Raw genomic sequence first — 12,125 nt, 5'->3', positions numbered from 1 at the left:
AAAAAAAGAGATGCAATAACAGGAACATGGCTTGTCATAATGAGCTGTAAAACCTTCTAACTCTCATTTGGATGGTTCATGTTTTCAAATCAGTTCAATTATCTCATCGTCTTCTGTGGTTTTAAGAGCCTTCGTTCTTTTAGCTCCTGAAAAATGACAGTTTGGATATACGGCTCATTACCTAGCAGCGACAATATTCACATTGTGCCGCGTGTGTGTTCGTTTCGGTGGTGGGAATGAGGAGAAGCTGCAGAGGAATGTTCAAAGAGAGAGGTGTTAGAGTAGAAGCCCCTAGAAAGCCTGATTCTGCTGCTCACAACCAACTAGGACAGCTGGGAGCCCGTTGACGTGCCCATTGGAAGCCTGAATGGCTCTAGGCGCTTGGCAGCGCGGCTCTACTCGCACTTGGCTCTTCTTTCCACGACTGCCCTGCCTGTTTGGGCACCCTCTTCCCCTCTGAGTCCAGCCTGTCTCTCGCTTTACCTTGACACAATGCGAGATATAGCTTCGAGCTTTTCTGCTGCTCTTCCTCAACATAGCAGCTGTCATGCGCCGCTGCACCACTGTGATTTGTTTCATCATTTTAATTCCTGTCATGGTTCTTTTCATGCAGTCAGTTGGATATTTGTGTTTTGGATGATTAGAAAATGATGAGTTGTACCAGCGAGGCCACGTTTATCCTCTTGATGAGGTTTTATACCATCAAAAGGCTTGGCTCGGTTACATTTTTTGAATTGTACATTGAAGGAGAAGCTGGATGGTAATAATGGCTGAGATGATAAAATGGGCTGATGTGGCTGTTTAATTACGTGTAAAGACCGGGGTGAGACCATCAAAGACAACCACACTGCTGTCCCATCATGCACCTCATTTAACAGCGTAACAATGAAAGAATGATAATTGTGCAGAGAAATGAGACCGCAGCATTGTTTTCTGTTCCCCTCAAAAAAGATTATACATCAACCCAAAGCCTCAACGGCAAACATCGTGCATCTTGCTGATCTGCAGGTGTGGTGGAGAGAAAGGAACAACAGCTTGAGTGCAGTCGCCAATACATTTTACTAAGCATGAAAATCAATTTCACGTCTCAGCTGTTGGCACAGACACTATAGCTTCTGCATGGTCCAACACAATGTTTAATAAGTAGGGTTTTTTTATGCAGAGCAGAACTGCATTAGGCCAGGGTTGCACAAAGAGAAGCTGGCAAGGAGATTTACACAAGAAATCCTAAGGTTGCCCTGCAATCATATGCAGCACATTGTAGCCCAACTCCCCAAGCTCTTGTCACTTTGTGTTTCAATACAGTGCTGAGTGAAGGGGAGGCTCCTATAAAGATTAGAGCCTGTTTGCATAAAAGAGAAAGCTGACAACAGTGATGATAGACTAGTGCGAGATAGGCGTAACCTCTGAGGGAATGCGCTGTCCTCAGAGGGCCTTGTCGAACTTTAGATGAGCAGCAACAGCAGGCGAGAGAGGAGCTATTTGAGTCCAGCAACAAGCATCAAAGACGGGCAATTGGTATTCAGGGCGTAACATGTGGCACTTCAGTGACAGAGTACACCCACAGAGCCTCAACTTTCATTTCTGCATACTTGAGATACAGGTAGTCCTGGCATACAGGATATTGGGGGGAAGTGGTGATGTCCACGAACAAAATGGAGGTAAAGTAGAAGGAAATGTTGTGGTGGGTGTTTGGAGATGGCATTTAGATACACAAGCGCTGTAGCGTATGTGGGAGAGGCCATAATGAAAGCAGCCTGCGACGCGAAAGGAAGAATAAAAAACTGCTGCAGTTCGAAGGGTAGTGGACGGAGGTCTAGAATTGCTGCATAACTGAGAATCAATACAGATTAAGTGGTTATTTGGAATGGAGAGGGCAAGTGCTTTGACTTTGGACGTTAATCACTTGTCCCTTCTCAGACATTTTAATGACATTTTTGGTGATTTCTAGAAAAACAAAACCTCTAGTCTCTAGGTTTACTAATGATCTTTCAGAAAGTACAGGAAAGCAAATCTCTCTTGTCCTTTTTTTTCTTTTCCTTCTGTCCATTTCAGTGCATCATGGAAGACTTGAGAGGCTTTACTTTTTCTGGCCAATAAGCATTTCATCTCTAGACTGGGAAGAGATGCCCAAGGGGTAGCCTTTCTCAGTGTAAGAGAGTAATACTTGTATCCTTTAATGCAGGCAAATAGTAGCCTGTGGGCCAAATCTGGCCCTCCAACCAAAATATTTGAGTTGACCATAAAGGGTTTGCATCAAAACCTTTAACTGTACTGTATTTAACAATGCAAATACAAGACTGGTGTAAACCTCAATCAACATAACCTTGTAATAAGAATGAATAATATAAGTAGATTATAAATTATATAATCCACTTCTTCTACTGTCCATGATACAAGTACCTTTGACTTCAAACTAAGTTTTAAATCCATGGCTAAATCTTTAGCAAATCGTGTAAATCTTCTTCATCTTAAATCTAGTGCAACACAGAACAAAGGTTAGCATTTGAGCTATTTATTAACATTTAAATATAAGCTGTTTTTTAAACAAAAAAAGCTCTAAAAACTGATGTTAGCTGTCAGTGGACAGCTAACATCAGCTAGCAGCTAATTTTGTGGTGACAAAATTAGCTGCTAGCTGATGAACACAATGCAGCATTTAGGAGTTTAAGAGCCAGATATTCACTAAGGAGTTACTAAAACAGAGCTAAAAGAGAGAGAATATTAGATTCATCAGGTGGCAAGACACTCAACTCCATATCTGCTGGATGTGTAAATGGTAAGTAAAAGTTTGACATATAAACTTCAAAGCTGATGCTTGAGTTGTACTGCTTGTTTCTGCTGACCCCAGGTATTGCAGGTTTAAAGGTATAATATGCAGTATTTTCCTAAAAAAACAACAAATGTAGTCCCTCTCAATCATGACCCATTAGAAGTGTGTGGTGGTGTCTGTATCTGCAGAGACTCTGCCCCAGTGCTTAATTTGTAAAGTGGGAGGTCCCGGAGCGCAGAGGGGGGGTGGATCTGGCGACTCAAAACGGGGGTTGGAGGCAACGGAACAAAAAATAAATAAATTACACTGCCTACGTAGCTTCTCTGACTAAAAAAACCTAAACAACGCTGTGTGTACATACACTGCATCGGTGCGAAATGTAAAAAAGTAAAAAATAAAATACACTGCAACAATCGTTTTCACAAGCAGCAATTATCCATCGGACTATTAAATTAACCAAAAAACCCACCGTGGTCTGCACATTCTCGATCGGCAGAAATGTTAAGTTGTTTGGGATCCGACTGGCCAGCGTATTTGAACAAGTTAAGCGAACTTTGTTGTCTTTTTGACATGTTTCCCTTGACTGAAACGAGGCTATAACAGCAATCTCAACCAGCACAAGCGCTTGTGTCACTAGAAGTGCAGCGCCGCGCTGTTGGAGTGTCTCCCCTCCCTCCGTCCCTCTCCCCCCTCCGTCTTACCCTGAAAATTCACCTCAAAACGCATCGAAAATGCAAACACAAGATTTTTGTGGAACTTCAATGGGGAATAACGACTAACAAGACAGATAACAACATTGAACACTACACAAACAGTAGTTTATTTTTTTCGTTTGGGCGATTTATTTTTCCTGGTGAGACAGGAGGTGCCGGATCCAGTAAAAAAGGTTCCGGATCCAACGTCGGAGGTGCCGGAACACGTTCCGGCGTGTTCCGGCTCAAAATAAGCCCTGCTCTGCCCTCTGCCTGAATTTTCTCTTTTCTTCTTATTTGTTTGTGTGCGGGACATTTGTGAGCATGAACAAAGAGCCTTTGGGCCCCACGTGGGTGTGTAACCCCCAGCTAATAACAGCGTGCAGGTTGTAGAGTGTTCAAATTCCCAGGTAGGCCTACTGCCGCTTAGTCACGCCCATGGCCTCTCACACTGACGTACAAGTTTACCCCCCCCCCCACACACACACACACACACACAGGCAGGATGAAGCTTTGATTGAAATATAACCTAAAATATGACAGACCTGCGCCTCCACCGCTCTTATAGACTACGTTGCCCCCTCCCACACCCTATTGCAAAAAGCTATAAATAACTGGCTATGTTGGCCGATGCTTGTATGTAATTGCCGTCCTTCCTGCTCTAAGGAAACCTTCATTTGTATGTGCATGCATTACTGTGAGTCCCCGTGCATTCATATCTGCATGTGATTTGGACGTGGTGATTCAAAAGACTTCTCCCCAGAAGAATAATAAGCACCCACCAGTTTTCCTCTGGTATCCCACTGACCTTGTCTTGCTAAAGGCAAGTCATGTTCTCTTGATTCCTCATCTTTGGTCACCAGGCTGGAATAACAGAACTGAGTTTTGCAAGGCAGCAGGAAGCAGATTTGCTGGGGAACACCTACACAGATGATGTAACTGTGTAGCCTAGGTAGGAGGGTTGGCTGAGATTGACTATTTAGGTACTTCGTTATGAAAAGAGCAACATTATGATTGCTTTAGTATAATTTGAGGACATTCAAAGCAGGAGGATTGTGCCGTTTGCAAATTACCTAAGATGGACTTGTGTTTCTTTTCGCTTTATACAATAGCTATCAAATGTAACCCCTCCCTGTTAATTGTCTGGAAGCTCAGTTAGAATACAACAGTGTGTTCTAACAGGGCCATTATACGGTGTGAAGGAGAGCCACATGTACGTATAAAGCTGTATTAATGGCAGCCTATAATTGCTCAACAAATTGTCTGTTCATTGATGATGGACTTTTGCAGTCATTATTCCCAAATTGAATTTTAAATGACCACCATAGACCGGAGTGTGAATGATTACATTTAGAAAAAGATGTGCGAGAGTAGATTTTTTGATGCATTATGTTTGTGTGTGTGTGTGTGTGTGTGTGTGTGTGTTTGTGAGTATGCACGTTTGTGTGCCAGCAATAATCAAATATCTCTGTTTCCCTGCTAGGCTTTCTCACTGTATCTTGTTTTCTTTCTCTATTATAATCTGCTTTAAGCATCTCACTGGTGACTTTAGTGGAATCGGCCTATTTAAGTTTTGGTCGCACTTCTTCCCCGCTCTGATATTGATGAATTGACTTCATAAAGCACTGAGGCAGCACACTCTGTCGTCAGTAATCAATGCCCAGATCCATTCCTTTCTCTTTATTTGAGGAGGCGTCTGGAGCCGAGCCACTGCCGAGCAGATGAGCCCCGGGTCTTTGGGGAAATTGTCTTCTAAACTAGTGTCCTTTCCATGATGTCTGACACATGCAACTTGAACGCATTTAACAAGATTTTCAACAAAAACATCACATCTAACTGTGACTCCCTCCCCAGCCGTTGCATTAAAATAAAATGGCCATCAGCCCAACTTCAAAGCTTTTTCATCTGAGCTGAGGACATTCATCATGCCGACTTTTTAATTTGTGTTATGTTGCTGTCTCATCTCATCCTCACCCTTGGACTGATGCTCTATGTCAGATGCCTGCAAACAAATTGTATATGATAACATAAAGCCAGTAAAGCACTTTCGTTAGGTCAAGGTTAATGCTTTTGTTTATTAATAGAAATGCATTAGAGATGGATATGCTCTTGTTATTGAGGACAGTGAGTCTGTGTACTGATCAGTATGTCTGGACTGTCTCCATTTATCCATGTGCAGTTATCTAACTGTACTGTACCTTATCTTCAACATTCAATAATAGAGCTTTATACAATACATGATCTTTACTGTTTTTTTTTAAGCATTCCTAGTTGACTGAATGGCCTGTTAATTGTAACAACTAACAATGAATGACTTTATCGATTAAGTTGTGGATTATTTTTTCAGTCAAGTATAAAATGTCAGACATAGTGAACAATTAACATTAGAATCTTCCAGAGGCCAAGTTGACAATTTCAAGCCGCTTCGTTTGTCCAAAAACATTTGAGAAGCTGAAAGCAGCAAATGTTTGCGGCGTAATTAAAAAGTGGCATCATCAGGTCAAATTTTTATTTTGTCAAGTACTTTGGTTTATTAACAAACACCTACAAAACTAATGTCATTCTTAGATGATGGAACTGGTACATTATAACTGCTAGCATCAGCATGTTAGCATTAACTTTGTGAGCATGCTAGCATGCTGATGTTAGCTCCAAGCACCGGCGCTGCTAGTGTGGCTCTAGACACTTCTTGCTCGAAAATATTTTGCTGTCAATCAACTAATGAATTCATTGACTAATCATTTCACATTTTATTATGGCTAAACTGATGACTTGTGACCCTATGAGGTTAAAAGAAAAACGCCCTCGGGAAGCATCTCTGACAGATGCTGGTATATCAACAGCTTGTCCATATTAAATACACAAACCCTTTGGTTGACAGTAGATCTTTTGATTCAGCCAGTTCTTGAAAGGCATCCAACCCCCTCTGTCTCTTTCTGGCCTTTACTAAAAGAAAGTATCTTTTTTATGTGGGATCCAGTCTGCAGTACACACAGTGCCACTCGGGAACTGGCTCATCGCTGCTTGGACCAGGATCTGTTCAAAGTGTGAAATGCCTATGCCAAAATAAATCCAGCGGCATTGAATAATTTAATTGATGCTTATTATAGATAGCGCTCAACTCCCACAGATTTTACAGGCTCGCTAAGCCTGACCCCAGGCGCTGGGAAAAGGCTCATCTGTGTCACTTTGTGATGAGTTGCCTTGTGTCTGCGTAACCCGCTTTCTTGTCCGCTTCTCTTACTTCTTATGCACATTGCCTCTGAGTCACAGTTGAGAGATGTTACATTAAGGACAGTGTTGTTGAAATGAATGACTGTAATAAGTTCTACAAGTTAAATTAAAACTATAAACCAAGGCTCAAATTCGCCAAGACTTTTGCAAGTTTCCATATAAATCATCATTATACACACTTCACTGACACAAACGTTTAATTATTGAAGATAGTGTTGCATAACCAAGTCCACAAATGCCAGTATTTCTACTAAAACCCAATTTGCATGACATTATACTATACAGGTGATGTGTGGTCCTCATTCCCACTCGGTGAATGTGAGCCTTAAGCTGCAACATAGTATTTGAAGAGTACATCTATGCTGATGAGGAGAAATGGATTTAGAACATTTTTGTACTTCATGATCTTGTGAAAGTCCACCAGCTATATTTTCTGGAAGTATTTAAAGATATCACTGCCACTTTTCCAAGATGTCTATAAATACTTCATGATGCCAGTTTAAAACAAAGTGATCATTAAGCACAAAAATCCTACAAATTCCATTAAAAGCCTATGATTTTGTATTTTTTATTTTTCTAAACTACTTCTCTTTTCCTTTTTCTTCTCTGCACAGCGATCCAAAATAGCAGTATATGAGAAGATGTGGTCATACATGAAATCCGCTGAACCCTCAGTGTTTGTTAAGACCACACCCGATGGCGTAGCCCGGGTACGAAAGTCAAAGGGCAAGTTCGCCTTTCTCCTCGAGTCCACCATGAACGAGTACATTGAGCAGCGGAAGCCCTGCGACACCATGAAAGTGGGCGGGAACCTCGACTCGAAAGGATACGGTGTGGCGACGCCCAAAGGCTCAGCATTAAGGTGGGTGGAATAATATAACAATATCCTCCATGTTGTTATAGTATTCCACCTACCCTGATGTCCCCCTGTTGTCATTCTCTTCTCTTCCCCTTCTTGTTTTGTTGTGGACACAGAGGTAACGGTAGTATGCCTTTCAATGCACTTGGATACAAAGGTTAAACGATAAGAAATGTTTTTTTTATATATATATATATATATATCATATATGTGATAAGAGTTGCTAATTTCTAGTCAAAGAATCAAATCCCGATGATAATTCTAAAGCTAACAATCATTTCATATGTATGTCTCTTTTACCGTTGCTTTTCTCTCTCCTTCGATCTCTCCTTCTGTCCCGTGTGCTGTCCTACCTGACTGTTGTGTTGTCACTTTTAATTTAACAGTTCAATGGTTTTTCAATTTAGCCTTTAAAAGCTGCGCTGTCACTTGTGACGAATGTTAATTGCATGATGTTTGTTGTTGTTACTTTTCTTCTCAATGACGAGTGTCCCCATCCCGCACACTTCAGTTCTAAACTACGTAACCCTTCATGCCACCTTTTCCAAGATTTAACACTGTCTTTACCTTATATGAGCCTTTCTTATCTCTCCATATTCCTTAAATTCTTAAACAATTTGTCCTTTCCTAGACCATTCTGATTAACAGATTCTGTGCATAAGCCCCTGCTTTGATAGTGGTAGTCTCACTACCATTACATTTTGATGCTTAGTACAATTATTACTTTGCATTAGATTTCTCACGGACCTGTGCATTTTCTTACAAGTTATGTTTTATCGTTTCAAGAAATGCTGTTAACCTGGCAGTTTTAAAACTGAATGAGCAAGGCCTCTTGGACAAATTGAAAAACAAATGGTGGTACGACAAGGGAGAGTGCGGCAGCGGGGGAGGTGACTCCAAGGTCAGCCTCGATGTCACCACAATCGGGTACCATAGTGCAGAGTAATCGGCAAGGCTGTTATAACAACCCAACCATAACCAAACCAACTGTCCGCCCCAACCAACCTGCTGCTGCCCCACGGCAGATTACCAAATTAACTGCTAGTCTGACCAGACGCTTTCACAACTCAGATCAAACTAAGGAGCCTTTTCTTAGCTGACAGAACAATAATATCTGCGGTTATTGAGACTGTGATGTTCACAGAATAAGAATTATAGGAGATAGGAGTTTTCTTCAAAGTTACTGGATATTCTCAAAAAGGGAGACTATGAGGTGAATGTGGCTGCCCTGCAGTTGTGAAAGGTTGAGCTTTGTTTATTCACCCTTTCACATGTGTAGGGCAGATCACCTAGTTGCAGATATTGGGACTTTGTCTAGGTAGCTTTGAGAGTTTGAGTAAAAGCCAGTTGATGAAGTCACGCACATGTAATTCAAGAAGAGCTCGGCCTTTAAGTTTGCAAGTGATAGAATATTTGACATTGGAAAAGTTTGCTAATCCTCTAAAATACATGGTTTCGCAGTACTTCACCGCACAGCTGCTTCACATCCATGACACTGGCCCAGAACCCATGAGCTTTAAAGCCAACGTGATCAATTCTACTCCAAACCTCAAAATGGCTGCACAGCTGAGGCCGACAGGAAAGCAAGGGGAACAGCGGCGTCTTGAGGGGACTAAGCATTGCAGGCAAACGTGAGAATTCTAATTAAACAAAAGACCTAAGATTTCTTTTTAATGAGTCATCTGATAAATCACCTGTGGTTTGATTTTCAGCACATGCAGCTCCAAACCCCAACTCATGAATAACCCAGCTGTGAACATTTTGACTATCAGATTTCTCCCTCTTCTTCTGTGGTTAAATGATGCATGTTTGTTTCCATTGTGGAAGCTACAGTAATGGTGCAAAGTGTGAAACTCCAATCAACCATGACAATTTAGTATAATGTTACTTAGATTATGTGCCGCAAGGTTACAGGTAATATATATATATATATATATATATATATATATATATATATATATATATATAGACACCTATAAAGCCGTTGGTTAGATTACAAACTTGCTGAAGTCCCATGGACTGCAGATTATGTCATAACGATTAATGTCATTTGTCATGGATTGGCCAAAACCACAATGAACAGTTAAGCTGCAGCCAGACTTATTTTTTTAATAGCATCACCACAAGAGGCTGCATGAGGCATAGATCAAATAATGTCAACAAAATGCCTGTGGTTCATTTCTGAAAAGGGATTTTTTAATGTCACCTTTTTTCAATGTTTGCATTGCTAACATTGTTATGTTCTGTGGTCACTGAGATCAGGATGCCTCCCTGTGCTACTGATGCTCAGGAGCCATTTGAAAGGCATCTGTTTCTTGTGCTGTCATCGATCTTTTATCATGCACAGGTATGTACTGTACTGTCTGTTTCCTGGCTCCCTAGGACTCAGTGGAAAGGCCTGATTAGGTGGAATAAAGTGGCCTTAAGCAATTTGCTCCAGACAGTGCATCGCTTGGCCCCGTCCCACTCACAGCTCCGTGTTCCAACAGACATCAGGAGATGCACATAATCATGAAGACCCTCACACACACACAGTTAATACAGCTCTTTCTTGCCCTCAGGCACAACACAGTGCAGCCTAGATTGAGTTTCAGACACAGAGCATGTTGCAGGGTAATTGCATTGTTAATCAATGTCTCTCCGATTCAAGACAATGCTCTGGTCTTTACAGTCCGCTTCTCCAGATTGGCTATGAGGGATTTACAGTGATGTAATCTTCTCTCTGTGCATTATGCATTGCTTTAGTCCCCTTGGGGGACATTGTTCCCAGGGAGTAGTCAGGTCACTCATTTATCATTGCATTTTTCTTTTCACTTTTACACAGAGAGATTGACCTGAACCCCAAATGTTTTACTTGTATATTATGACTACAATATGTGATCTTTATCCAGCTTCACAAATGTTTTTTTCTTTCCTAAAGTAATTTAAGACAATAGAACATTATGATAATTTTTGATTACATAGATGGACGTCAAACGGCAAGAAATAGTTGTGTCAGACATTAGATTATGCAGCTACAGGCAAATATGAGAGGAATTATTCCACTGATACTTTCGAGCTTAGTCTTGCAGCTCTGTGCAGTTTGGTTGGGACACACTCATCTGACACTAATCTGGCGTAATTGGGAGATAAGGTTTCTTGGCGATATGTCGGCATAGAACACCTAAGAATTAATTAAGCTTTCACTTTTGGCCATCATTGCTTGCATATGAAATTGGTTGTAACACTTGTACTAATAGAATTGATTGTTGTCATGCTGGTGACAGTAACATTAGCCATTGCAGGATTCAGCTTATATTATGGAAATGGAAAGGTAGTGTGCATCACTTAGATTTTTCTGTTTGTTAAGACAAAGCTCCTGTTGGACTGATCTTGTTAAATGCTGTTCAGAAAGCCCCTCTGATCCCCCAAACCAATGTACCCCCGGTGCTTTTGGATATTCATAGACTTGCAGATTGTACTACAGTACCTGCTCGTCGCCCTGTTAACAGCGTCTGCCGATTACTCAAAGCGATATGGGTAGGTCCTGGCTTTAGACTAGGGGTTATAAAGGTAATAGGTAGAATGCCTGCTTTTTGTGATGTTGACAGCCAGGAGCCCTGCTTTATCGCTTTGTAAAGTATGTAGTAGTTTAAAAGTTGAATAACATAAAATAACATAATATAATGTTATTTATGTTATTTCCCACGTGAAGAACTCCTGTAAACCTTGCAGTATTGAAACTCAGTGAACAAGGCATCTTAGACAAGCTGAAAAACAAATGGTGGTACGATAAGGGTGAATGTGGAACCAAGGACTCTGGAAGTAAGGTCAGTCGCTGCAGGTCTTTTGTACTGATTCCAAATTGCATTTTGACGTACTGTTCATATGCAAGACAAGACTTCTCTGACATCTATAGTATACATTTTGTTTATTTGCTACACATAATTTTTCTTTTTTTTAGTATTTGAGTTTTTCTGCCACAAACTGTAACACAGTTTTAACACTGTGGCTTTAACACAAGGCACTGCTTCCCCAAATTCATTTTTTTCTGTCATTGCCATAGAAATGAGCCATTTTTTGCAATATAAAATGAACTCTTTTTTGTGAAAACTGTAATGATAATAGTGCGGGGAAAGTGCTTTTCAGATACACTATTTCAATTGAATCACAGCAGTTAATAGTTGTTGATAAAATGCTATTTTTGCTCATTTTCACTCTTGACATTCATGATACTTTGACCATTATGCTGCTGTTCCTATTTACCAAACTGTTAATGAAAATTTGATTTATTTGTGTTGTTACTAGTTTGCATTGAGATGTGTCTATTAGATTCTTTGGCCTCCTGTGGTGTGATGAACAAGCATAGCCTCTTATTGTGATGAGTTACTCAAATTCAACTTCTCTAAGCGGCGAGAGCACCGTAGGGTGTCCTCGAAATCTTGTGGCTGCTCGGAGTTGAGGTTAGAGGCTCTGTTTGCACATTACAAGAAGTTGGAGAATGTAATAAACCCACTATTTAACCCTCTGAGATACAGTCAGAACCTCAGATTATAGGTTAGGGTTGCTAGATAGCTTTACAATATCT

The 12,125-nt window shown here is 40.8% G+C and overlaps 1 protein-coding gene across 4 annotated transcripts in view; it reads left to right on the top strand.

Annotated features, from left to right (window-relative positions):
• Positions 1 to 12,125, top strand: part of gria3b (glutamate receptor, ionotropic, AMPA 3b) — an 86,198-nt gene that overhangs the window by 69,011 nt on the left and 5,062 nt on the right. Inside the window, exons 13-15 of one of the 4 annotated variants that reach the window (XR_005640433.1) lie at positions 7,314 to 7,561; positions 8,345 to 8,459; positions 11,253 to 11,367. Coding sequence is in view for 3 of the 4 variants with exons in the window: in XM_039813029.1 (XP_039668963.1) it covers positions 7,314 to 7,561; positions 8,345 to 8,459; positions 11,253 to 11,288 (399 nt within the window). In the remaining variant the exon portion in view is untranslated. Of the gene's footprint in view, positions 1 to 7,313; positions 7,562 to 8,344; positions 8,460 to 11,252; positions 11,435 to 12,125 lie in introns of those variants that run through there. The other 3 variants (XM_039813029.1, XM_039813028.1, XM_039813027.1) reach the window with 3 other exon arrangements.

This window comes from Perca fluviatilis, chromosome 10 (assembly GCF_010015445.1).
Source record: "Perca fluviatilis chromosome 10, GENO_Pfluv_1.0, whole genome shotgun sequence".
Lineage (NCBI taxonomy): Eukaryota > Metazoa > Chordata > Actinopteri > Perciformes > Percidae > Perca > Perca fluviatilis.
The sequence above is the reverse complement of the archived record's forward strand: the minus strand, read 5'-3'. Positions and strand labels throughout refer to the sequence as shown.